General features: G+C 37.2%; 1 protein-coding gene across 1 annotated transcript in view; it reads right to left on the bottom strand.

The window, feature by feature from the left end:
• CACNA1A (calcium voltage-gated channel subunit alpha1 A) overlaps positions 1-26,959 on the bottom strand; it is a 256,745-nt gene that overhangs the window by 98,155 nt on the left and 131,631 nt on the right. Inside the window, exons 13-24 of the mRNA XM_087709710.1 lie at positions 24,826-24,938; positions 24,021-24,152; positions 22,834-22,906; positions 18,926-19,043; positions 17,780-17,847; positions 16,269-16,375; positions 14,239-15,048; positions 12,760-13,229; positions 12,259-12,397; positions 10,896-11,025; positions 6,695-6,754; positions 5,864-5,970 (exon numbers count right to left, since the gene is read on the bottom strand). Coding sequence (XP_087565836.1) covers positions 5,864-5,970; positions 6,695-6,754; positions 10,896-11,025; positions 12,259-12,397; positions 12,760-13,229; positions 14,239-15,048; positions 16,269-16,375; positions 17,780-17,847; positions 18,926-19,043; positions 22,834-22,906; positions 24,021-24,152; positions 24,826-24,938 — 2,327 coding nt within the window. The remainder of the gene's footprint in view (positions 1-5,863; positions 5,971-6,694; positions 6,755-10,895; positions 11,026-12,258; positions 12,398-12,759; positions 13,230-14,238; positions 15,049-16,268; positions 16,376-17,779; positions 17,848-18,925; positions 19,044-22,833; positions 22,907-24,020; positions 24,153-24,825; positions 24,939-26,959) is intronic.

Consider the following 26,959-nt stretch of genomic DNA (forward strand, 5'->3'; position numbering starts at 1 on the left):
TCATTTCACATTTTCCAGAATCTCAACTTGTTTTTATATTTTGGTAATCAGAACTGAATGCAATATTCTAAGTGTGGTCTCACCAGCGGGGAGCAGTCAACAGAGGGATAGCATTACAACAACAAGAAATGGTAGTGCTTCTTGTTGTCTTGATGCTATTCCTCTGTTGATACAGTCTAGTACAGCATTGGCTTATTTGGCAGCTGAAGCACACAGCTGATTCATACTTAAGTGGGGTCCACTAGGACACCTTCATCCCTCTCACAATTACTACTGTGAGATAAATATGGAATTATAAATATAAACAATAAACAATGAATATAAACAATAAATATGGTGATATGCTTCGTGTTTTGTGTAGAATTATAGCTCAAGTACTTTTGTGAAATACAAGTTTTTCATGGAGCTTTAACTTTCTCTATCAAAATAATGTTTTCCCCCAAAACAGATTGTGATAGCATCATAGTTACAGGGTGAGGTTTTAAACTTTTAGTAGCACAACTGAGGTTTATTGAGATTCTTAGCTCAAACCTGGAAAATAGCCATGAATAGTGCCTTATATTCCAGAATAACACCATTGAGGGATGGACAATAATATGAAGTACGACACAGTACAAAACACAATAGTATATAGAATCATATAGAGTCAGGGTAGCAACACAGCAGATAATAGTATAGATGCTCTTTCAGTTAACTGAAATGGACTGATTGACTAAAAAAAGAGCTATTTCTCACAATTGATAAACTCTGATGAAGTTGGTGAGAGTTAAGACAGAAAAATAACCATATCCACAATGATCAAGGGAGCATGAAGGAAAAGATGTTAAAAAAAGGTAAGATAAGGAAAGGTAATTTATTCTTTCAAATTTAACCATATTTGACCAGTCTTCAAAGTTTGCAGATCTTAGAAGATAACATGAGAATAAGATCTATTTCCATTTATATGTTGTTGAGCCTCACATTACTGATCAACCAATTCCATTTCTGTCATCTCCAACTGTACACACTGTGCAGCTGATTCACTTCTGCTGCTTTTGAAATTGAAACATTGCAGATTACCAAAAGAAATACAAATTTCTTGCAGACTGGATTCATAGCTCACCTTCTTTTATCCAGAAAATATTAGGCGTCAAGTTTTACTATGCTAAGAGCAAAATGTTTCAAAATAATAATCATAGTGCTTATGATTCAAAAGAAATCATGAATCTATTCCACCTTATTAATTTCATAATAAGAAAAGATAGAAGAAGCAGTGGAAAAACATGGAGGAATAAAAATACCAGTTGCCAGTTTTACTCACTCCATGAATGACAAAGTGATTATAGAATAACAACTTACTTGGAAGTACCTTAAATTCAGAAGAAGGAATATTTATGGGAGTTTATTAGAACCAACTGAATTCTCACCACACATAACATTAAATAGGTAACTGCAAGAGCATTCATCCCCTTACAAACTTACTGGAGCTTGCTCATTACACAAACTTTGGACAGCATCTGACTCACAATTCTTCCTCTTAGGGCTGTTCTACAGCTGAGCCAACAGATATGCTAATTGGAGAATGTTCTGTTCCAAGTGCCTTCTGCTGCATCTCTTTTAATTCATCATGAAGCAATCAGAACCTAAAATTTGTCATAGGGACTACACATCTAGGGAAGCCTTGCTTAGAAGATGTGATCAACGTCAGCATTTCAGAAAATCACAACTTTTTCCATCTTACCATTTATTGCCATTCCATTTTTAGACAATTCTCTGCACCTTTTTGAATTGAAATTCCATTTCTACTGTATTATAAATTAACCACCACTCAATGTTATTCTTTCTTAAAAACAATAGGCTTATTTTGGATTAATCTATAGAAACTCTGAAATAGTATAGGTCAAGCTGTCTGTTAAATGGGTGTCAATTGTTTCTTATGAAAATAGAACAGCAAAAGGAGTTCCATTCAAAAGCCTTAGTTCGTTTCTCCCAGGTGACTTTGGTGCTTCTATTTATATTTGGATCAGGTTTACAAGTAGCACAGCTTGCTTTTTTGTCTAGTTAGTTACCCTTTGAATACCTTTGGCAAGTGTGGGTAAAACAGTTGTCTTCCTTGCCCTGGCAATGCCATTGGCTTAGTAGGATAAAAAATTTAGCTATATTTTACCATATTTCAGTTTGGTGTAAAATTTTAACCCATCTACTATGATTTAGCAATAATGTTAGCTTGAATCATATTGAAATAATGTACCCAAGTATGTTTGACTTTCTAAAGTTAGTGCTACTATGAGGTAAATGGAATGCCCTCTAGTGCCCACACTGAATAGCAGCCCTAGATATCTTCTAGTGCCAGGGTACTTATAAAAACTTCATGGAGGAAAAACAATATCTTCTGATCAAATCCATCACCTTCCTTCACCAGCTCTGATAGATTGTGATAGCACATTGGACAACAGTGAAGAGATCCCACACACTAAAAACTGCATTACACTAGCTCCAATTACAGCCATCAGTGAGACATATTTTATCATTTATCCAAATCTCCCTAGTAGGAGATTTTGCTCCTACTAGGGAGAGATGTCATGTGAGTGTATAAGAGTACAAGACTGGCTGCCTCATTGTAGGAGAAGTCTATGTGGGCTGCATGCCTGACAACATGCATGTCCACAAAACAAGGATGCTAGAGAATGGCTGGATTGCTTACTTCCAAGCCACAAGTACATGCTATGAAAGAGTATGTAATCAGATCTGTCTTAATATCAGACCATAGATCATTCCTTAAGCTTCACAGAGAACATCAACAAGAAGTCAGAATTCAGGTTCTTATAAGTAGTAGCCAAACATATCTACTGAGCAAAATCTTCTCAGCATCTGCTAGACAATACTAGATAATGCCTCTTGTAGCACAAATGCAACAAACTACTCTGCCAAAGGAAACAGCCTAGGCAAAGTAGGTGATCTTGCAAATATGTCATTTGATCTCCCCCCCTCTCTCCCACACACTCACAAACACCACACATACCCCACACGTATGACATTTACTCAAATATGAAAGTGCTTGAAAATGAACTAGAACAATCAGGTAAAAAAGTAAGACAAATATTTCAGTCAAAATACTGACTATATCAATCCAGTCAATTTTTGGACTTCTGGTTCATATTTTACTGTTATGATATGCTGTTAAAAAGGAAAATAAATAGGAATAAACAGATATGTATGTATTTTATCTTCTAAGGTACTGTAAAAACTTGGAGAACAATTAATCAATACTAAAAAAAGGAAAATCAAACCCTGGGTAAAAAATCTTTCTTTCTAAATACTGCAATGAAGAAAGTGATACATATAGCCCTTTACCTGATGAGATAATCTTATTCCAACCTTACTGCATTTCCCTCCTATTTTCTTGCCTTTTCTATCTTTCATGGTCATTAAAGTGCAAACTCTAAACTACTCAACAATTGTATGTTTAAAATGACATTTATCTCTAAAGATCTACTTTCTGATTTTACAATTTGGTTCAGATGCATTAACACCTTAATCTCCTGGATTACTATCAACAGTGAAATGTTTTTATTATTATAGATCTATAGTATTGAATAATACTACAATTCATGATAGTTCCTTCAAATAATTTTATATTTTATGCTGGAAGGATAATATGTTAGAGGAGACAGTAAAGCATATGATGCATGTTTTCCACCATTGTTCTCTTTTAGTTTACCATCTAGCATAATTTGTTGTTATATAATGCTGGTTAAAGTATTATGATGTAAATATAGCTTATTCTAAATCATACACCAACATTTTGGAATTGATCAATACTGTGTGTAAAAAGCAATGAATTCATTGGACATGGAGCTTAGGAAAACAGTTACAGTTTTAGATTGATGACATATGTTCTCGGTCTGCTTATGAATTGGTTTTTTAATGATGCAATAGAAAGACTGATCAATAAATTTTAACATGGCCATGTAATATTTTATTTCAAAATTGAAATAGAATATGTGTAATTTTTTTAGTATCTTTAAAAAATATTGGGTTTTTCTTTTAAATATTTAAAGCTATTTTCTTTTTTAAAAAATACCATGTACTTTGATAATAATGAGTAAAAAACTGTTAGACCAGCTTTCCCCAACTTGGTATTTTTAAAGTCAGTACAGTTTGTAGGCCTTCCTGGCCAACACATGTTCAGGGCATGAGACTGGGGACAATTGTGTGAGATAATTCTTTCAATTTCTATTTTAAATTGGTCCAAGTTTCTCAAAATTACTTCTATAGAGGAAAGAAAATGGTGCTAATTTGTCCTCTAGAATTAGTCACTAAGGGAGCAATTACAGATTCAGTTAATGTCAAAGATATACCTTCAGAACCAGCAGTATAATTTATATGCAGCATTTTCCATCTCTAGTGTTCATATTTGCCATAGTGCCCTTGCATATTTTTCTCTTTGGCTCCCATTGTTTGGCAAAATAAATAAGGAACTAGGGCCAGGTTATATAGCTTCTAATGAACTTGTGGTAATGCAGAGAAAATAATAGGCTTGCTGAAACTGTTACCTGTTTAATTTTTTAATTTCTGTCATGGTATTCTGTAAACTATTTTTTCTTATTACCAGAAGATTCTTGGTTATAATCCATGATATCTCTATTTATTGGAAAACTTTATAGACTAAATCTTCTATACCTAAAGTATAATGCCCAGTTTTAAGACAAACCCTGTAATCTGATGAAATAAGTTAAATATCAAATGAAAACTTCCTAGCTGCTTTCATGGAACCTAGAATAACCTGAATTTTGTAATAAACTTTAACTATTGTATTTACTGAAAAGGCGCAATAGCTCAGGGCGATGGCTCAGTTGACAGCCTGTGTTCAGGACCAGAATACTGCACAATAGGGTGAGCTCCTGTTCCTGCCCCATCTCCTGCCTAACTAGTACTTTGAAAGCACTCAAATGTGAGTAGACAAATAGGACCTATGTCAGTGGTAAGGTAACAGCATTTTGTGTGCCTTTGGCATATAGTCATGCTGGCCACATCACCACCAAAAATGTTTTTGGCTAACACTGCCTCCCACAGTCAAGAAAAAGAGATGAGCACCACTCCCTTGAATCGGACATGACTGGACAAGGAAACCTTTATTTACCTTTATTGTATTTACTAGCTAGTAGTTAAGGTTAATGAGATTGATGGTGCTGACTGGATTTTCCCCCCCAAATTCACTGATATACCAAGAGCAGACTACATTGATAATCATCATTTTCTTGATGATTATTACAATGAAGACAATTACAATCATTGTTGTTATTAGTTGATGATGGACTGTGATAAATCATGAGAAAACAAATACATCCTAAATGTAACATTCAGAAATACATGTTGATTCTGTATTTGATAAACAATTTCCACTGATCTGAAAAGAAAGTAGCAGAACTCTTTCTATAAATAGACCGACTCTTAGTTTTCACTCTGGATATCTATCTTGTGAATTTTTGGCACTGTAATCACAGAAAGCAGTATCACAACATATTTACTGAACAGAATATAGGAACTTATTGTGACAGCTAGGTTGCCTCAAACATTTGCAGAGTCAACTATTTTGCTAACAGTCCATCAGGAAAAAGTTCCACATGCAAGGACTATCCCAAGCCAAATGGGAAGGGGATTCAAAGCTGAGTATTCATGCTCTATATAGCTTAAGCTGGTATTGGAAGAGGGAACGTGATGAGGAAAAACAAGTCATATAAATGTTGAAAATTATAAACAATCCATCATGCATCAAACTTCAACAAGAAACTCTTCTAGTTGAAGGAGAAGCAGCTATGCATGTTAAGAAAATCAGAAGAAGAAAGCAAGCACTATAACCCTAGAGAGCTAAGAAACTTACGTGAAGGCAAATGCCACCAATGCTCCACTGACCACAATGAAATCCAGGATGTTCCACAGATCCCGAAAATAAGCGCCCCGATGAAGTATCAGTCCTAAGTCAATCATCTGCAAAAACCAAACAAAGTAAACGAATGCAGGCTTCTAAATCAGTACAAATGAGTTTGATTAACTGCAGCCCTGAAATGTTCATTCTGAACATTAATCCAACAGGACCCACTTTGCAAAAGAGGAGGTGAAGGGCCAAAAATGAACTTTTTCGCAAGAAAATAAATACTAAGGATAAATTACAATACGTATGCACAGGACAAATAATAACAATATCTAGTTCAGAGATCAAAGGTCGACTTAAAGGCTTTTGTAATACATGAATTGGTATACTTGAGAATTGGTATGCTAGAATATGAGTTTAATTACTAATGTTGTTTTCCTGGATACTTACTGTTCACAGGCATAATATTCCCTCCCATGTATTTTATGAAGTTGGTGCTTCAAAATGGCATTTGAAGAGAAATGAATCTGTCTAGGATTTATGATTACTTCTCTTAACTTCTGTCACCTAGGAGCTATTACCCCACATTACGATCAGAATCAATATCGTGCTATGAAAATATTCTTGAAGAGCTGTGCTCATTTTTGTGCTGCTAAATGTATCACTATAATAATATGGAAAATAGCCTTTAAATCCAGACGTATTTCAAAGACTATTATAAAAAAAAATACTGGTACATTACTTCATGATATATTGACTCTCCCCTTTTTATTATAATGGAAATGTTCTGTCACATGATAATAATTTAACATGCACTGGAAAAAAAAAAAGTTTACTAACCTTAACAACCATTTCAAAGGTGAAGACACCTGTGAAGACATAATCAAAGTAACGAAGAACCTATAGGAAGGAGAAAAAATAATAAAAATATACAGTTCAAGACTTGCTAACTCCTTTGAAATAAATGAGCCTAACTGATCTTGCAATCAAACCAGTGTGAAGTGAGCAAGTCTTGAGGAGACATTCAAAAGTTTCAGGCAGCAAAGGAAAGACCCCCCCACACACATAATCAGAATCTCTGAATCAACAAATCAGTTTAGCTGTACTTTGGTCAGGAAGAATTCGTTTCTTTGTACAATATGAACTAATCTCTGCAATCATGGTGAAAAATATGAAGATGGTGAATGGGGAAAAGGGGTTTTAAAATAAGAACTTTCCAACATGGCTTCTAGCTCCAAATACATGTAAACAGTACATTCACACCTTTGAGGGGCACTCAGCAGCGATCCTCAGCTTTCCCTTCTTGAATTGGCTAGTGTATCCTTCAGCTGGAGGGAATACTAACAATATTTTTTTTTGTAAAGTCAATTGTATTTGGGGAGCAGTAAAGCCCCGCCTCAGAATCAGTGCAGAGGAATTAGGTGTGAATGTGGCAAAGGGTAACAGTGCTAGGCTATCTGGCAGAAGGGGAGAAACTGCATGAGGTGAGAACTAGTCTACTCTCGCAGCTCCAGAGGAAACACTGCAAATTGTTTTCACGACATTCTCCTAGGAATAGGAGTCAAGCTGATAGTTGTTAGTCTCATGTGAGCTCACAATATTATGGAGACATAGGGAGGAGGAGTGAGTGACCTGAGATAACTGCCATTTCCACATGTGGAAAAGTTCTTAGGTTTAATCAGAGTTTAGATCGAGAATGTTGGGAGGGATCATCTTTAAAGAAAAAAAGAATAATTCTCTATTGATAAAAATAAACAAACTAGTAAATAATAGTAAAATAATAATAAAAATTAAGAAAAGAACCTTTCCTTATAAATTGGTGATACCCACATTGTAAGAAATAACATTGCTTTTCCTGTAAGAAACCAGACAAATGAACTGAATTTTTATTAGTCACATGGGGCAACATATTACATTGAAAATAAATGTCCTTTGTTTTATTGAAGAGCAGCATGTGTATATGTATGTGCGTGCATGTGTACATATGCACATATGTGTACACACACACACACACACACACACACACACCTCTTTCTACAGTTGTCCTACATTATTATAGCGATTTGAATTAATTTTTCAATTAACGTGAATTGAAGTTATGTTGTAAGGAAAAGTGCTAATCCTATCATACATACTAAAAAAAAGTGAAAGCAGCACATTATTGATATATGTCTTCAAAGCCTGTGCTTTTCCTTATGAAAGTATTAAAATTTATACTATATTTTGATTTGACAGTTGTTTTTCCTTACATTAGTGCTGAATTTTACACTGTATGTTGATTTAATATTTCAGGAGACATGGTGGCGCTGTAGTTAGAATGCAGTATTGCAAGCTAACTCTTTTCACAACCAGGACATCCATACTGTCTGGTTCAAAGCTGACTCAGCCTTCCATCCTTCCGAGATCATTAAAATGAGGACTCAGAATATTGAGGGGCAATATGTTGACATTGTAAACTGCTCAGAGAGTGCTATAAAGGACATAACATCTATTGCTATCCCTTGATTTTTGAAGTTCCTAGGAAAAAGATTAATCTGGGGGGGGGGGGAAGCAAGGTGATCTGTACATGTGAAACTGATTTTAAATAAATCAACATTTATTGAGAAGGTTTGCAAAACAACAGCATAAAGCGTATCAAATAAAGCATATAAAAAACATTTCAATATCAAATAAGGGCATGATAATCTTTAAGCTGAAGTTAAAACTAACACAAACAGGCTGCTCCCACAACAAACAGCATCTTTAATTTTGCAAAACTGAAAGTTAATCTGCTTTTTAGTATAACTAAAATCTCTTGCAGTCATTTTTAAGTTCACTCTGAGTCTTGAACTGAGGCTTGATACTATTTCTTAAGGTTACAAGAATGTTTATGCAACACTGATAATTGATTACATACCCACACACCTGCAAAGAGTGAAAGGAGAGACTTGAAAAAGAGAGGCAACTAGAGGCAGGAATATTTCTTTCCCCCTATGGAAGGGAGCAGCAATTATCAGCAGCAATTGGGACATTTTAAGGATGAGAAGGAAACAGGAATTGTATGACATTGGCAGGAAAAGGTCTGCAAGGATTTAAAAATCTCGCTGGAACCAGTTCCAAAGGAGACGCATCAGGCTGAGCTACAGATAAGCAAACAGCTCAGCCAATCAAAATACAAACATTCAAAATTGACACTGAATGTAAGATTATAATACTTATTGTCCAATATTTTTAAAAACATGTTTTCAAAATTAAATTATTTTACGTTATTTAAAACATCAACAGTACAAATTGATTGATTGATTGATTGATTGAGAGTTTATTTATATGCCGCCCTTTTCCCTGGGGGGACTCAGGGAATTTGTTTAGGGTAATGTTTTCATTTAACCAATGGCTAAGTACCATATTATACTGAATACATAGCGAGTATGTTAGACTATTATTTAAATTCCAAGCTTAAGGACTATTAAGCAAGAAAGCTTGGGCATAGAGTTATCCATTTGGTAGCAGTGGCAAAAAGGGCTGGGTTAGTTGCTTTGTTTACTTGTTCTCTCTGTCAAAATCGCAGCCACTTTTCTGCTTTGGATGTGCAATTACACTATACCATTGCCCTTTTCTGTCACCCAGAACCTTCTAATCTAGAGAGGGCTTAACTTTCCTAGGAGATGAATAACCTCTATTGTGTAATAATGTCACTGCTGCTTAGACTCCATCTGGTTACCCTTGTTTTTAGTTGGCGTATGGTGCCTGGGTGTTTGAGTTGCTTTTTCCACATGCCAACATAAAGATTTCTTATTGCTGCCTAATGCAGAAAGTCTGCTTCCTACCCATCCCCCTACTGAGATGCTGTGCTAATTATTTCATTACTATTTCCTTAGGGATAGCTCATAAGACCTGTTCAGAAGTTCTTGAAAAAGAAAGTGCAGTGTAAGATGCTCAGAAGCCAGCCTCTGATTTATTGCTTTCTCTCCCTTTCTATCCATTGTCTCCTCTTTAGTCTATTTAAATAGAAGCATGACTTTTGAGCAAGAGAAATAAGAAAAGAATTCAAGCTTTTACAGAATACAGTCTAACAAGTATAGATTTAAACAATTTCAGCCTAATTTGCATTCAAGGAATACTCTCAAAAATCTAAGATATACATTGGGCATTTAAATATATCCCTGTCTGAAGTAAGTTTTAGTAAATACATAAGAAAGAACCAAAAGGACCTATTGTAAAAAGAAACAATGTTAAATTCAAAAGGACTTGAGAAAATTGTATTTTAACACTGATATAAATTACACTGGCAAGTTATTCTATCAATTTTATTTTGCTAGAAATTTGCACAGATGTAGATAGAAAAGAACATGTGATATGATTTTCAGTTGTAGCTGTAATTAACACATTTGAACCCTACCTCTGAGTGATCAAGAATTATCTTGCACAGTGAAGTTATTACAAAGCCAAAATAATAATCTCGGATCTGTGATCTATGTAGAAGATACCAGAATCCAAGTCAATTGGTCACAGGCATTTGATCTTAATAAGCTCCTATGTGTGATCATGATTCTTATCTACAAGGAGCAATTGCTTGGTTGCATATTATGTGATAAACATGACTTCACAAAACGAAGTATTGCTCTATCATGCAGAAATGAAGTTGATTCCCCCCTCCCCAAAGGAATAAACTAAGAAATTAAAAGCCCTCTCTCTCAACCCAACATCTTGTTTGCTTCTTTGGTAAAACTCCTATGCAGGAAGATGTCTTACTGGGATACTGTCCAACTTCACTCTGGGTCAGTATCAGCAAACACAAATTTGAAATAAACGGCCGATGGTCCATCAGTATTGAGGAAAGACTAAACAAATACATTTAATGGCTTAAGAATATTTAGTTTGGGTGGAGATTGCTGAAAATATTTAAAAATATACTTTGTTCCCTCTCATGTGCTGCACATTTTAGGACTACTAATACTCTATTAGTTTTAGTATTCCATGATTCATTTTCATGGCTCAAAAATAGGAGAACAGGAGCTGCAATTTATGTATGCTGCACCAAAAGAGATAAAGGAGGACTTACATTGTTACGAGGAGCACTCGGCTGTACAGGATCTTCAGCAGCCAATGCAATGCTGCTCATGGCAATCACCATCAGAATGCAGATCTCAAAGTAGCGCAGATTGACAATGTAATGACAGAGGCGCCGAAAACTAGCACAAATAGGCAAAGATGCATTAGGGAGCATCATGCATGAAGCAGATATGTAGTTTTCTCTCACTGTGTCAGATAAAAAGACTGGGGCCATCAACACCACACACTAAATTTGGAAATCAATCAGGGTAGCGTATAAATGTTTGTTAATTACTGTCTAAACCACTAAACTAAACCACTGTATGCTTTTAAAACCGATTTTAGATTATTCACATAAACTGAGTCTCATTCTCAATCCAAGCTAACAACCTTGAACCCAACTCGCATTCTGACAACCTAATCTATATCAGAATTATTTTTAAAAAATCAAATCAACACATAGCCTGTTGAATCAAGTATTCCACATAGACAATTTTAATCAAATGGCATCAGGGTTGAACCACCCACTTCTCTGAGATTCATCAATTCTGAGATAACTTGCCTGTTGGTGAACCATAACTACAGTGACAATATGTTCTTTTATTATAAAAGACAATATTTTATTTCAGAAAGTTGTCTTTCACATTTATTTCATTTTTAATTTCCTTGGTTTTGTTCTTGACTTTTATTTTGTAAAGCAAAGTTTTAAACATAATTACTTTTTTTTATCCTTATGAAGGGGAAAACCTCTTTCAGGTTTTCCCCTTTTCAGATCTGCCCTTTATTTTTTCCCAGAAAATATAACCATAACCAAAATTAAGTCACAATAAAGCAGTTTTTTTCCTTTCTCCACTAGCCCTCTTGGAAACAGCGGTGGGTGGGTATTGAAGGGCAAATCCTCATCCCACCCTGGCTCTGGCTAAATAAAACCAAATCACAAATTTTGGAGTCAATAACTCAACCCTGCTAAGGCAGGTGATAGAACGCAACCAGTTAATTTCAGGATCAAAACAAAAAATAAACTTGATTAACTATACCCAAATAAAATAAGTTTATATTCATACAGTTTAAATTCTAACTATAACACAATATATTTCTACCTTGTCTGAGGTGACTCCCTTATCCAGGATCTCTGTCAACACTCAAAACAAAAGAACTCCAAACTCTTCACCTGGAGCCTTGATAGAACCCCTTTCTTTTCTTTCATTGGCCCTCAGGGGTCAGGCAATTACCTCTAGGCACTCTCTGGGCATAAGGCGGGCTCATGATTTAAATGCCCAGCTGTTCAGCACTGCAACAATGCTATCAGTTTTCTAGATACCTGTTCTTGATTTAGAAAATCCATTTGCTATCAATTCAGTGTAGTAACTTACGGATTAGTGGTTGAGAGGATGAACATAGAACTGTATGGTGGCATAGGCTTGGGCCCATCTTCACCTCCCTCATCATCATCTTCCTCTTTTTTCTCTTCCTCTTTCTTTGGCAGAGGCTCTGGATTGGCATTCTTATTGACTGGTAACAAAACCAAATAGAACATGCAAAGTACAACACAGAGTTGTGGATATGCAACTAAAAAACAATGTAGTGATCACCCTATATACTGGAATATCCATTCAAATATGTAATTGAGAAACATAAAGGGGTACTGCCTCCTATCATTCAGTCAAAAATACAAAGACATCTTTACTAGTACCCTAAGTTATAGTATTATTAATAGATATTCACTGTGCTTTTAATACACTTCCTCTTTTATACCCACACTGAATTGTTCCCATACGGTCTCTTAATTTACAGGATCAAATGCATATGAGTCTCTGCCTGATGTCCATGTCACCTGGTTTTAAGTCTACTGATCAAGTACACTTAGTGCTCACCTTGCATTATAGCATTATTGATTGGAGGTGGGAAGGCAGGTGGAATCTCCACTGCTGTGTATTCTGATTTCTTGGCAGTTTTGGGTGGATTGTTTTGGGTTGTGGGATTAGTGACAATAAGGCTGTTCTCTGGATTTTTAGGAGCTCCAGGACTGGCTGGATTGGCAGGGTTACTGGGGGTTTGGCGACTGGTAGAATTCTGAGAGTTGAGAAATGGTTGGTCCAAAGGAATAGGTTGATTTTGGGATGTGCAGTGTGGTGTGGAATTTGAGTGGTTTCCTCCTTTGATAGGATCATTCTGAGAATGACTGATGAGATGTTGGTTTGAGGTTTCATTGGTTGCCAATTTATTATTCTTCATGTTGTCAATATCCTCAGATACTGGAGGTTCTAAACGTCCCATATCTTGCTGAATTGGCCTTGTGGTAGATAGGTTTGGTCCTGGTGGATGACCAGATCCTTGGTTTTCTCTGTAGCATATTAAGAAAAAAGTAAAAAGTTAGCAACATATTATTTCTTAAATGTCATAGAATAGAACCAATTTCATTGTATTTAAGTACAATGACAATAAAGATTATACTTATATTTAAATACAACTAATATGGTAACATAGAATATTTTAAACCATCAGGTTGCTATTAGTCTCACCATACTCCAAATCAATACCTGGAAGAAGCATTACACAAACACTTTCTATTGCTAAACCTACATTTTAGGACCCAGATTGTTGGGGACAATTTGCAAATAATGCTTCTACATTGTAAACCACCCAGAGAGTGCTGTAAAGCACTATGGCATGGTAATAAGCTTAAATGTCTTTGCTATTTTCTTCATCCATGGTCCATTTTCCAATCCCTCTTAAACACTTTGAACAGGCATATATCCATAAAATGAACTCATATTAGCAAAAGGTGACTCCCACCTTTATAGATTCATGGGAATCCTGCATGCATGTATGAAATACTGGCTGTACAATAATTCAACTGTATGTAAACTAAAGGGCAATTGTTGGAATAGTACCATGCATGCATTTGTGTGTAAATTATACATACTCTTATTGCAAAATCAGATGTTTTGACTCAGGGGTTCTCAATCGCCAGGCTGCAGCCCAGTAATGGGCTGTGGCCTGTTGGAAACTGACCCATGCAAGTGGTTTCTGTGCATGCAAAACCATCCCCTCTACCCCCTTGCCAATGATGCTACTGGTCCACGGACTCGGAAAGGTCGAGGACCACTGTTTTAACCAGTAATCCATTTATCACCAAAGAAGCTTTATCTCTTTGAGATTCTGATCAGTTCTCATGTAGGAAATTTGACCAACTAATCTCATTCAAATAAAAACTTCTCCCTAAATCTCAAAATAATTATTTAACCTTTTATAAGAACTTGAGTTGGTATTCTAAAGTAATTGTAAGGAAATTATTTGGCATGATTGCAGAAGCCCCCAAATGAGGGCATCACCCTCCTGTTCTTACTCACTTCCTGCGTCGGTGTCGGCGTTCCTTGCCATCGACTTCATAAGTGGACTGTCCAGCATGCCGGTGCCGTCGGCGCCTTTCTCCATCAGGATGTTCCCCACCCATGTCAGTTCGTACAGGTCTGCTCCCCTCACGATGCCGAGGGCGACGTTCAACTCTGCCACTCTGTTCACCATTTCCATCATCTGGTGTTCGGCGGTGTGTTCTATGCCGCCGGTGCTCCCGTTCACCATCTACCGTACGAGGTGATCCACTCTGACTTTCTTTGCTACCTTGGCGCCAGCGATGGGGATCTATATTTTTGATGCGCTCTGAGGCACAGTCACCATGATAACCCTGCTCTGGAATGACACTACGCTCCTGGCTGGGATAATCAATATCATGACATCTACTTTCTTGATTAAAGTCAATTTCCTTGCTATTGCTCCTTGGGTGTCGAGGCTCCAAGCTTCCTGAGTCGGGACGCTCATACAGGTGGGGTTCTCGTGAATGTGCATGGTAACGGGGTGGTTTTCGTAGGAATTCCACAGACCGTTGTTGCCCAAAGTGGGGATTCAAGGGTGGCTCATTGGGACGTGTCTTATTGGTGTTGTTATTCCGATTTTCTTGAGGATCTACCACCAGTGGTCTGTCTAAGTGAGTTTTCATGTCTGGACGCATTTGCCGGGCATATGCAACTTTCCAATGATCCTCAGGATCCATCTCATTGTATAGGGCTTCTCTACTTGCCAGCAAATTCTGCTTCCGCATTTCAGTTGTCCGCTGTTCCCAAACAGATTTGTTGCCTTTTTGATTCTTTTGCTGCTCTTTCCTATGGGGAAAAAAGGATAGATTTTTAAAAATGTTCTCTGTGCAATAACAGCTCTGCCTAAACCCAGTATTTCCTACCTTAAGTCACTTTGGAGGTGTGGACTTTATTCCTAGAATTGTACAATTAGCATCGCTATGGTTAAGGAGTGAGAGGTTAAATCAGTACAATTGAAGGGCTTTCAGTATCAGATTCTCAAGGAGGTCTAATATTCTTGTTGGGGTACTACACTATACTGTGTCATCTGTACCCAATCAATATTTTTCCCCAGAACATCTAGTTTATACCTTCTTAGAAACAATGTAAGCCAGAAGAAAATGGAATATGTAACCATCTGTGAATTAGGCTTTTATGACCAAATATATTTCAGCAATTGTACCCTTTTTTGGTCTGCTGCTGAGTTTTTGTAAACTTGATAAAGTAGTGGGAAAAAGTGGGCAGATGAAAGCAATTTATGCAAAAATGGTAAGAATTTTCTAAATAAATGATTTTTACTTTGAGACACAATTTGTTTTGCTTTTTCCTGCACACATTTAAACTCTAAAACGACATAAATGCAATTCTTGGTCCCAAAAGGTTGCACATCCATAAATACCAATGTTGGTGATTGTAATTTCAATTAAAGTTGGTAACAGTGTCAATGAGATGTTTAGATTGGACTTGGCATTTTTTTCATTTTTACTGATACTAAGCTGATCATCAAAGTCTGATGTTCCAGAAGATAAGTGACACAACTTTTCAGCTGGATGTTTTATTGACATGACTTGAAGCAACATGCAAGGGCAGAGAAAATACTTGGTTTATGAATTGCTCCTGACCTGCCAGGAAAACTGCTCATGAATCCAGATACGTACAACCATGTTCAATATTATACTAATTTGAGTTGCAATAGAGAATCTTTCTGTCTAGGTTTAAGAAACTAATAAATAGTCATGTGTCTTGATTCTTACTTTGTACTGCCTGCCGTTATGGGATGATAAATAGAAATAATTTGGGCTTCAGCATACTTTCCTGCCTCAATTCTCCCTATGTACCCCACACTTCTACATATATTATGAAAGACCAAGATTAGGAATGATATTCCTCTATAATCTGTCCCCCCTTTTTAACAGAACCTCAAGTACATATATTGTCTCGCGAGACCATTCACTAAGATCCAGAAATGAGCATTAATCTGCCTTCCTTTGCAGAAAACGTAAAGTAACATTGGACAGAGCACTTACATTGCTATTGACATGTTGGTTGCAGAAAGAGGACTCACTTCTGCTACCTCCTTCGCCTTCTGGAGGGCAAGTTTCTGGTTAGCTGCTTCTTCTTCTTCTTGTTCATCCTGCGAAGGCCATATATTAGAGAGAATCTGCTAGTGTCCTTATCCTTCCTACTGAAGCCAAGAGCCATTCTTCTGTTTCATGGTGTATCTATTGCTTTGAATATGTGGCTACATGCTATTCAGAAAATAATGTATTTCTTAATAATGAGCCCTCTTAATAATGTACTTTTACAATTCAATGAAGTAACTGCATTTCTTCTATGATCACCAGTATATGCTATAGAAATAGTAGGACAGATGCAAAATGAGAACAAATCGAAGTATTTATAAAAGAGAGAGACAGAAGCACAAAACCTTTCTGGCATTAACAAATATAAAGTGTAAATGTAAAGTTTGAATTTGTCTTCATGTCTTGCTTACTGCAGCACAAAAATGGCTTGCTTATTATTTTTCAGGAATATCTCCTCATGACATCACCTGTATTTCACTGCTAGCCTGCTGTGGAGGCAGCCAGATATTGTTTGCTGTTGAAGAGGGTTCCCTCCCCCCCCCACTTCTTCTCCAGTAATTGCCGCTTTGAAACTGTCCCACATTAAATTTGTAAGAACAGCACAGCTTCCCAGCCTCGTGGCTGAGGCACAGTAAAGCTTACATTGTGTTGACCTATTTTTGGGCTAAAAGAATGGAAGGAACTCATGTGTAGCTTTAGATATTTTTTTTCAGAGCAGCATATTCAGACAAGAGCTAAACCTTCACTACTGTGAAGCTAAACAGAAAGTGAGAACTTAGAACTTCATAAAACACAATCACCTAGCACAAAGATTTGATAATTTGTGTCATATAATTTATGCCAGAGTTTAGCAATAAAAAATCCCACGTGCCAGGTCATCTTTCACTAAGTAATCTTTAAATTAAAATTATATTTTAAAAAATAGCAGAAACCCATGAGATTATTAAGACCTGGAAGGTTTAAGCAATTTTTCATCACTGAATGAGAGTATGCCGAAATTTTGCATAAAATTCCACAAGGTTTTAGCATTCTTACATGAGACTTTGTAAGACCTTGTGGGTCTTGAGTGATAACAAGGGTGGGGAGGTACCATCATTTGCTCTGAAAAAAATAGCAATCTTTGGACAGCAGCAATTAATATTGGATTGTAAAATCCATGTCCCTCTTGAAGAGTGTGGATGTCAATCCAGCAGCCCTACAATTCCATGCATATAGCAATACACATGTGGTTCATGGAGAACAATCAGACAGAGATTAAATATGATTGGACGTAAATGTGTATGCACTACTGGGTGTCATCATCCAACATGACAATGCTAGCTTTGAATGGAAAGCCACTGATTTATAGCTGGGTTCAATGGATGGATTAATAATTCTTTCTTCCACTTCAATAATCATATTTAGTAAATAAGCATTCCACAATCTCCTGTCCATTGCTAGAGAAGTAGTCTTACCTTGGTGAGCTCTTGTGCATTGGCCAAATTATCCACCGCAATAGCCAAGAACACATTGAGCAAAGTGTCTAAATGTTGAGAGTTAAGGTAATAGTAGAACTGTTCATGATCTAATTTTAGTTTATTTTAGAAAATAAATTCAACACCTTCAATTTGCTTGTAGGCCTCCCCCCCAAGGATTGCCCAGAGTTCATTGAATTTAATTACTCAAAATGAATTGTTATTTAACTGTCAGATTCCCCACCTCACCCCCAAAGCTCTCCAAGAGTGCGCTGAATGACTTAGAAATCAGGTTTTAGTAACAGTGCTTGACTGCTTGTGATGGCCTTTCTTTGTCACAAATTAAATGAAATGAATAACTAGCTGAACTCCTATCTTGGAATCTTGAGCATTGATGATATGTTTAAAAAGAAGTTGCATTCCCTTAGTTGCACTACTTAAAAAGGAGCAGAATTCTCTCATTGATTTGAAGAAAGAATATTTCTCTAGCTGTGCAACACATCATCAAGATGGAAGAATCACCTATCGTATTTTTTGAAGTATAAGATGCCCTGGAGTATAAGACGCACCAAGATTTTGAAGAGACAAATTTTAAAAAAAGTTTTTGCACTCTGTAGACCTCCCCAAAATGACCCATTTTTCACGAAAACGGGCCCGTTTCCCCCCCCCCAAAAAAGGGCATGAATAACCTTTAGGAGGTTTGTAGAGTGCTCCTGGAGGGGGGCAAAAAATGAGCAAAACACAGCCCGTTTTTTGCAGAAATGGGCGCATTTTTGTCAAAAAAGGAGCATGAATAGCCTTTAGGAGGCTTATAGAGTGTTCCTGGGGGCTGGGGCAAAATTGAGCAAAAACATTTTTCGCTCATTTCTGCCCTCCTGAGCCTCCAGGAGCACTCAGAAAGCCTCCTAAAGACTATGCACAGCCATTTTGGTGAAGGGGGGTGTGTGTTCAGGAGGCAAAACAATGCTGCATTCAGTGTATAAGACGCACCCAGATTTTCAGCTTCTTTTTTGAGAGAAAAAGGTGCGTCTTATATTGTGAAAAATACGGTACTTTGTACTGTAGCAATCACTGGTAAGTGCTTTCCATGCCTAATTCACAACATAATCTCTAAAATAAGATAATATATTTCTTGTAAAAGGATACAGTTACCAAACAAGGTCAGGACTATGAAATAGATTGAAAACATCATTCCTTTATCAACACCGCCCTGAGATTGGATACCATGATACATCACTTCATTCCAGTCTTCACCAGTCAGAATCTGAAAAATTCAATTAATTATGCCAACCCCAAACAAATTTTATAGCATTTATAAAATTGCAAAGTGGAATGAATATTAATCAATTGGGGAATTCAATAGACAGCATGATTATTACATGTGAAGAAGGCCATAATTTAAATGTAATATTGTATTTGGCAATACTAGACAAATTCCACCCTATCTCTATTCTTCCATTTCAGAGGAAGGGTTAAGATGAAGCTATAAGGTTCTAGTAACTGGATTTTCTGAACCTTTGCTATAACTCAGGCATCAAGCAAAAGCATAAGTAGGTAGTTCCAGTCAAGGATGATGGGAGAAAATACCTCAAACTCCTGAATATTTAGTTTTCTCACATTTCTCACCCATCTTATTTAACAGTTATGTGAAACTTCTGGAAAATGCCATCTGCTGATATTGATAAGATATCATCAGTATTCTGATATACCTGAACTGAATAGGAAGATGCTGTACTGTAGCCATCCTGCCTTAGATTCTGGAACTTGCAAGAGACTGGTTAGGTTGAAAGAGGTTCAAGTTGCAAATCTGCAAAACACAGTGGCTAATTCTTCACAAATAATTTGGCTTCTTATAGAAGCTCCAGCTTTGGCTCTGGCTCTTGAAGGAGCGAGTCCATGATCCAGAGATTTTCATGGACGCCTGGCTCCTATTGGAACAACGTAGAGATCATGGCAAGGAAAACATTTGCCCAGCCTTGATTAGTGCACCAGGTTTTTGGAGCCTTGTGCTCAGCTACAGAAACTATGCCCTCATCACCATATACCTGGCTATCAGTGGTGAACCTCTTCTGTAGGTGTGGCCTGCTTTGTGGGATTGGCTTGCCACCATGTGACCAGGTGGGAGTGGCTTGCCACCATGTGACCAGGTGGGAGTGCCTTGCCAGCCCTGTGCCTGGGTGGGTGTGGCCAACTTGTAAAATGTGGTAAACTCACTTAACAACGCTCTTGCTTAGCAACCAAAATGTTGGCTCAGAAACTCTGGCATTTGAAGCACACAAGTTTTAAAGCTGTCAAGTTACAAGACCCTTGCACCCCTAACCCTTTAGAAAAAAAACCCCAGAGGTGTTCAAACTTGACAGCTTTAATACTTGTGGACTTCAACTCCCAGAATTCCTCCTCCAGTCATGTTGGCTCATGAACTCTGGCATTGAAGTGTGCAAGTCTTAAAGCTGTCAAGTTACAAGACCCTTGTACCCCTAACCCTTTAGAAAAAAACCCAGAGGTGTTCATACTTGACAGCTTTAAGATTTGTGGACTTCAACTCCCAGAATTCCTCCTCTCACTCTTCATCTTGATGATGTGCTGATGGGCGGGGGGGAGGTAGCTGGAACCGGTTCTAAACGGCACTGTAGGTTTGTGGAACCTCTTCTATAGAAGAGGTTAGAACTGGCAGGAACCCACCCCTGTTGCTATTGCAAAGCACTCTACTTTGGGTTGCCTTTGAAGAATTCTTTGGTCAGTTCAAACAGACTAGCTGATGAGAGGGAAACTAACCTCTCCTTTGGTTGCTACGCTACTTCCGCATACAACTCAAAGTGTTATCACCAATACATCCTATGCAGTACAGGTTCTGATTATCTGTGGGATTACTTGCTCCAAGTAGCATCTGTGTATTCTCCCAGGCCTTGGAATCAGGTGGCTGGGAACCCCCTGTTTGTAGTGTTTTTATTTTGGTGAGCTGCCCAGAGTTGGTTGGAAATCACACTGCATCTAACTGAATAACTAATATTAACAAATGATAATACATGTCCTGCATGTTTGAGCTGTGAATATATGCTGCTTATTTTAAGTCCCTGGGAGATTTGCCTTCTCTGTGGCTGCCTCAACTTTGATTCTAATGTAAAAAAATTGTGGTGGTTATTGACATAGTTAGCAGCTAATCCCCCCCCCCCCTTTTATTCTTTTATGATTTGTAATGCTATGCTTTATATAATACAGTATGTGCAAAGTCCTATGATTGGGATAGCATAAAGATCCTAGAAATCAGGCTGCATACGGCCCATGCAGGCCATACCTACCCTGGCTCCACAAAGGCAAAAAACATCCTGATACTTCATGATACAGCTTATGATCATGATGTGATCGGATTTAACACCCCTGCTATAAATCATATTTATTTTAGCCCAGCCACTATATTTTTGAATGTTATTACCAAAATGCATTTCAATTTCCTTTATTATAATGCCAATTCTTTATTTATGTTGCAATATTTAGAACATTTCCCAATCCTAAACAAGCTCTGAGCAGGAATCAGGGCTTGATGTCATTTTTGTCTCCTTTTTTATCTACGGTATAGAACACTCTCTTCCACAGTCTTAAGGAAATTAAACCAATCCAGCCATAAAGTATACAGCTCAAGAGATACTGTACAAACTAAAATGAATATAATAAAGAACACTTTATAATAATTTATTAAATGTATATGCCATCTGCTTCCCAGCAACTCTGAACGGTTTACAAATTGTTAAAAAATATTTAAAACAAGAAAACAACACAAAACAAAAAAGAGCAAAGAGGTTGGTAGAGATAACCCAGATAAGAACAAAGGGAAAAAAAGGAAAAAGGCATTTCAATCACACCAGCCAAAGTCCTAGGTGAAGAGCCAAGTCTTCAAGACATTTTGAAACACTAGTAGGATAGGAGCCATTTGAATCTCAGAGGTGACCTCATTCCAGAAGGGGCTGGGGGCGGGGAAGGGAATGCTGCTACAGAGAAGGCGCACTTCTATAATCCAGAGACATAGTATAGCTTAACTGAAGGAATCCAGAGCATGCCAAACCATGCAGGGACGAATGGGTTGGGCAGATTATAGGAATCAGAAGTCAAAAACCAAGAAAGACACATTGAGTTCTCTAATTGTCTCTTTATTGTTCCTCACTTATAGAAAGAAATCTTGCCAAATGAAAGCAGGCTACTTGCACTATGAAATATGTACTCTGAGAACTATTAGGGAGGGGCCCTCTAAGCTTCCCTGTTTTTTTGCTCCTCTGGAATACACACTCACCCTTCCGGGGAATCTGGGCTACATTCCAAAACAATATGGAAGGCAGACAGTCCCTTATGTGCAGTAACTAAGCCCCATGTAGGGCTTTATCAAGTAGCACCCAACACCCCGAATTGCACCTGGAAGCAAACTAGAAACCAGTGCAACTCACAAAGCAGTGAGTATGAGCATACAGAGGCATGCCCATCATTGCCCATGATTCTCCCTGGAAGTTAAGATGGCAAATGCAATGGCTAAAGAACAATGTTTGTGTCATAATAAAGGTCAAGTTTAAAACAGTTTTTCTGACATACAGTAAATGTGTGTGATATATTACCCTAAGCGTACTGTCCACTGTTTTCCATATCTATCTATCAAAGCACGAGAGGTAATTAGAACAGGCAGGAGTGACAACACATACCATTTTTTTCAGAACTATTAGCCCAGTTCTATGGGGTTAGTTTAGTTACAGTATGCAACTACAATGCAAAAGATAAAAAGCAAGGTATAATAATAAAACACTGCACCAGCAGCAGCTGCTGATCTCCTCCCCCAAGCAGCAGTCACTCCAAAATCTAGCTGCCAGTTTTGTGAGTAATGTTTCTGCTTCTCCATATCTTTAGCTCATTTAAATCAGAGGAGAATCTGTGGAAACTACAGGGAAAGGAAAGGAAAAAACCACTATCTGAACTTCTGTGGAGTAGATTTGCCTCATGTGTAAGATTTGTATCAAAAAACAAAACAAAACACCAACAAGTCAGAGAAACAGCTTTCCCATTCCCCTTCTTACCTGAAATACTGTCATTATTGCTGCTGGAAAAGTGTCAAAATTGGTTGGTGGGGTTCCATCATCAAAATTGAACCTGTACAGTATAAGTATAATCTTTACTGTCACTGTACTTAAATACAATGAAATTGGTTGGGGGATTAATGTGATAAAAACAAATTATAATCACATATATTACATTATTTTTATTCTTCTGTTCTTAGACCACTCTATATCTGATACCTTGAGTGGTATCCATCCGCCAGTGCAAATAGATATATGGAGATGGGGTGTAGGAAAGCCCAGGTTATCGTAAGATAGAATTAGGAACTTTCTCAAGCAACTGATTTGGGATATTATAACACGGTACAAGTTAGACAAAGAATGTATTGTGCTTTTACTACTAGGGAGGAGGAAAAATGCTTGTGGCATTTTTCTGCTTTGGATATCATGTTTTTTTTTGTTTAAGAGGATGCCACTACAGTTAAATTTATTCCACATTCTATGCATTCATCTGTATTACTGCATGTCTGTAGGGAAAGGTGAGAAAAAAAGGAAAGTGATTATATCCAATTAAAATATCATTATAAACATGGATAGTAAGTATAGGTTTAAGCATTGGGGTGGGGGCAGAAAAATTGAGATAAACAAGCATTTGTTGTTTTTGCATGCAATGTCTGTAGCATAAAAGGTCTTGAGCAAAATAATTTTAGGAAGCAGGCTAAGATCCTAGCTATCTCATGTTTGTAAAAATACCACTTTCCTCTACATTAGAAAATCTTTTGCTCACACTTAGGTACTTCCAGGGTGTAAAGATACTTAATCATAGATTATTGGGATATTAAAAAGCCTTATGTGTTGGTGGTCCCATCTCTCCCTTTATGGACTCAGCTCCAATCTTTATTAAATTAGTTCCTAAGAAATATGATACAGAAAATTGTGTTTGGAATAGTACTTGGAAAGCAGAGTATGTAATCAAATTTTTTGGTTTAGACTTCATGGGAAGCAGTCAACAATTCACCACAAACCAGGACAAATGGAAGAGAAAAGGCCAAGGCGACGTCCATTAGCAGAGTTACTTTTTTTCCCACCTGATAAACTTATGGAAATGATGGCAAAAATATGATGTGACATTTGAACCTGGCTCAGATATTCACACAAAAGATACATCAGGGAAGGTCCCCACCTCCCCACAATTTCCCATTACTCACTGGCCCCCAAAGAGTTGCATTCCCAAAAGGGCAAAAACGACTATGAAGAGGAAAAGGAGGAAAAGAAGGCTGATGATGGACTTCATGGAGTTCAGCAGAGATACAACTAGGTTTCGTAGGGAAGCCCAGTACCTGCAAAAAAAATTCCACATATGAACTATGTATGTTAATCAGAGTCACACCCCAAAAATTGGAAATCTCTTTCAGGCCTATAATTTAAGTGGATGCAAACAATACTGATAATCCACTGAATAATAAAATATTTTCTTGGTATCATGTATATAAACTGATATTTGTATATTTCTAAATGCATTTTATCAATTCACTTCCTAAGTTTTTAAAAAGAAAGTTACATTTCTTTTCTAATAAATCATCAGCACAACTTGTTTTAAATGTTGCCGAACTATATATTTACTATAGCTTTATTTCTTTCTATTAGCTCCGAGATATTTGTAGTATAAGGTTTTCTCTTATTATTACATCTTCACAACATCCTGCTGAAAACTGAAACATTGTCTTAAGATCTGTCTCAGTGGCACCTTGACAGGAAGATGCATATTGATTCAAGAGCATTTATGCAGATTTATTCCTGGGTTTCCCTCTTCTCGTCTAGTCTAACAATTGATCCACTAAATAAAGTCTTTTCTCTGCAAAACATGCTAATTGAATATTAATTCTCAAATTATTTTTATTTGATAAAACTGTTATTAACTTTAGCCTATGTTGTCATCCTTGCTTTAACTCTATAGTTAACAAACACACTCACAGACTAACCCATTTTATTATTGACTTAAAGCCCACTTACTTTGTGACTTTGAAAATACGCAGTAACCTGAGAGCTCGTAAGACGCTTATCCCAAAGGAGGTGCCAGGCTTTATTGCAGCCCAAATGACCTCGAAGATGCTCCCAATGATAACCTGCCAAAAATCAAGGCAAGTCAACAAGTTTTGGAACTTGCATTATGTAACTATACAAGATATGCAGAGGTATAATTAGACATAAGCTTGAAAACAAAAACAGCAAGAGATCATAATTCAGTAAGAGACCACAAGCTGAGACCATTCCTTAGGAACTCTAATTGAGTTATACGGTACCGCAGGTCACAGTTGTTAGTATTGGGTTAGATGGCCAAGCAGACTGATGTAAAATAAGACAACTTCTTATGTTTTGAAAAAACATTTGAAAGCTAAAGGAACCATGCTATGGTTTCCTAATATATAGTTATACCATAGAAAACGATGATTTGTTTACATTGACTTTCTGTCCTTGTTTTCGTCAAAAGCATTCCTTAGCCTTAATTAAGCTTTTAGAGAGGATTTGTATTCATATTCTTTTGAACTATATGGTTATGAAATGGAAATTGATGGCTGGAGAATTCAAATGGCTTTTCTGCAACATCTAATGATTAAGAGGCTAGTTTTATGCTTTCTTATTGTTAAGATAAATTATCTAAGGCCTCAGTTCTCTGTGGATTGAAGAGGTGGTATTATATGCAACCTATGAATGAGCTGCTTACAGATATAGATTTATGGATGATTAAACCAAAATATAGTAATTTGTATTGAAACTATTGCATAAAATAATCTGTACTTAGAAACATAGATAAGAGGCCCATATTTATCCTTTCTGTCTATCCATCTATCCATCCACACAAGATGGATACAAAAATTAAAATTGTATCATTACAAAAGTATGATGCATTATTATAAAATGTTAAATGTTAAGTAAATATTATTTACTCCCCCCCGCCTTTATTTCACTTGTCATGTTTTATATATATGTTTTGTTTAATAAAATAAAAGCACCTCCCCCGTTAGTCTTTCTTGACCTTGGACAGGTCATTCTGGAGTGTGTGGGCAACATGTATTCCCTTTTTAAGGAGGAACTTGGGAGACTGGGTACTTGGGAGACCGCCTCCTGCCGATTACCTCCTCGAGACCGATTAGATCTCATAGATTAGGCCTCCTCCGAGTGCCATCTGCCAGCCAGTGCCGGCTGGCTACTACGCGGAGGAGGGCCTTTTCAGTGGCAGCCCCGACCCTCTGGAACGATCTCCCCGTGGAGATTCGTACCCTCACCACCCTTCAGACCTTCTGCGCAGCCCTCAAGAACTGGCTATCCTGCCAGGCCTGGGGGTAAAGATCTGATCTGCCCCCACCCGAATGTTGGATGAATGTTGCTTACTTTTTAATTACGTGTTATGTTATATGTTACTGTCTGTATCCCCCTCCCTATAAGTTGTTAGCCGCCCTGAGTCCCCTCAGGGAAAAGGGCGGCCTATAAATAAAAACAAACAAAACAAAACAAAACAAAAAAAACTACCCAACTTTCCTGACTGTATTGGAGTATTAACACATCCTAAAACCAATGAAGCAACAAAGAAAACTTAACTATGCCCACTTATTGCTTGTCGCAACAGGCAGAATCCCTAAGGGAATTTACTACCTATCCAAGGATACCCTTTGCGATCCACAAGCAGGATGGAGGAACAGAAATGCATGGTAAGGAAATGTTTGTTTTTGCTTCTTGTTCACAGTGAAACCACAAGAAAATTATTTTAGTTGCTTAAGAATGAAATGATAGAAACAAAGAGATGAAATGCCTCTTCAAAAGCAGCAGGAAAGTCCTCTCCTAAGCCATTTTAGAGGTTCCTGGAATTCAACAGTCCTTAATCTGAAAAATTCCATCTCATTTTGGTGACAGAGACTTGATTACACTTTCTCAACTGTTGAGAATGCTGTTCTAATGGTTTCACTGTGGGAACAAGAAGCTTTTTCATTGTCAAAAGCTATACCAATGGAAGCTTCTTTATTCCATAGCACTCCCCCTCCTTTCTACTGGAAAACTGCTGGGGGACCACAGTACTTTTATATGGGTTCTGAAACTTTATGCAGGAAATCTCTTTGTTTTTTATCTTCTTTTTTATTTTCAAGTATAG

This window comes from Thamnophis sirtalis, unplaced genomic scaffold, assembly GCF_051295495.1.
Source record: "Thamnophis sirtalis isolate CommonGarterSnake01/CBP01778 unplaced genomic scaffold, rThaSir2_p1.2 scaffold_3, whole genome shotgun sequence".
Lineage (NCBI taxonomy): Eukaryota > Metazoa > Chordata > Lepidosauria > Squamata > Natricidae > Thamnophis > Thamnophis sirtalis.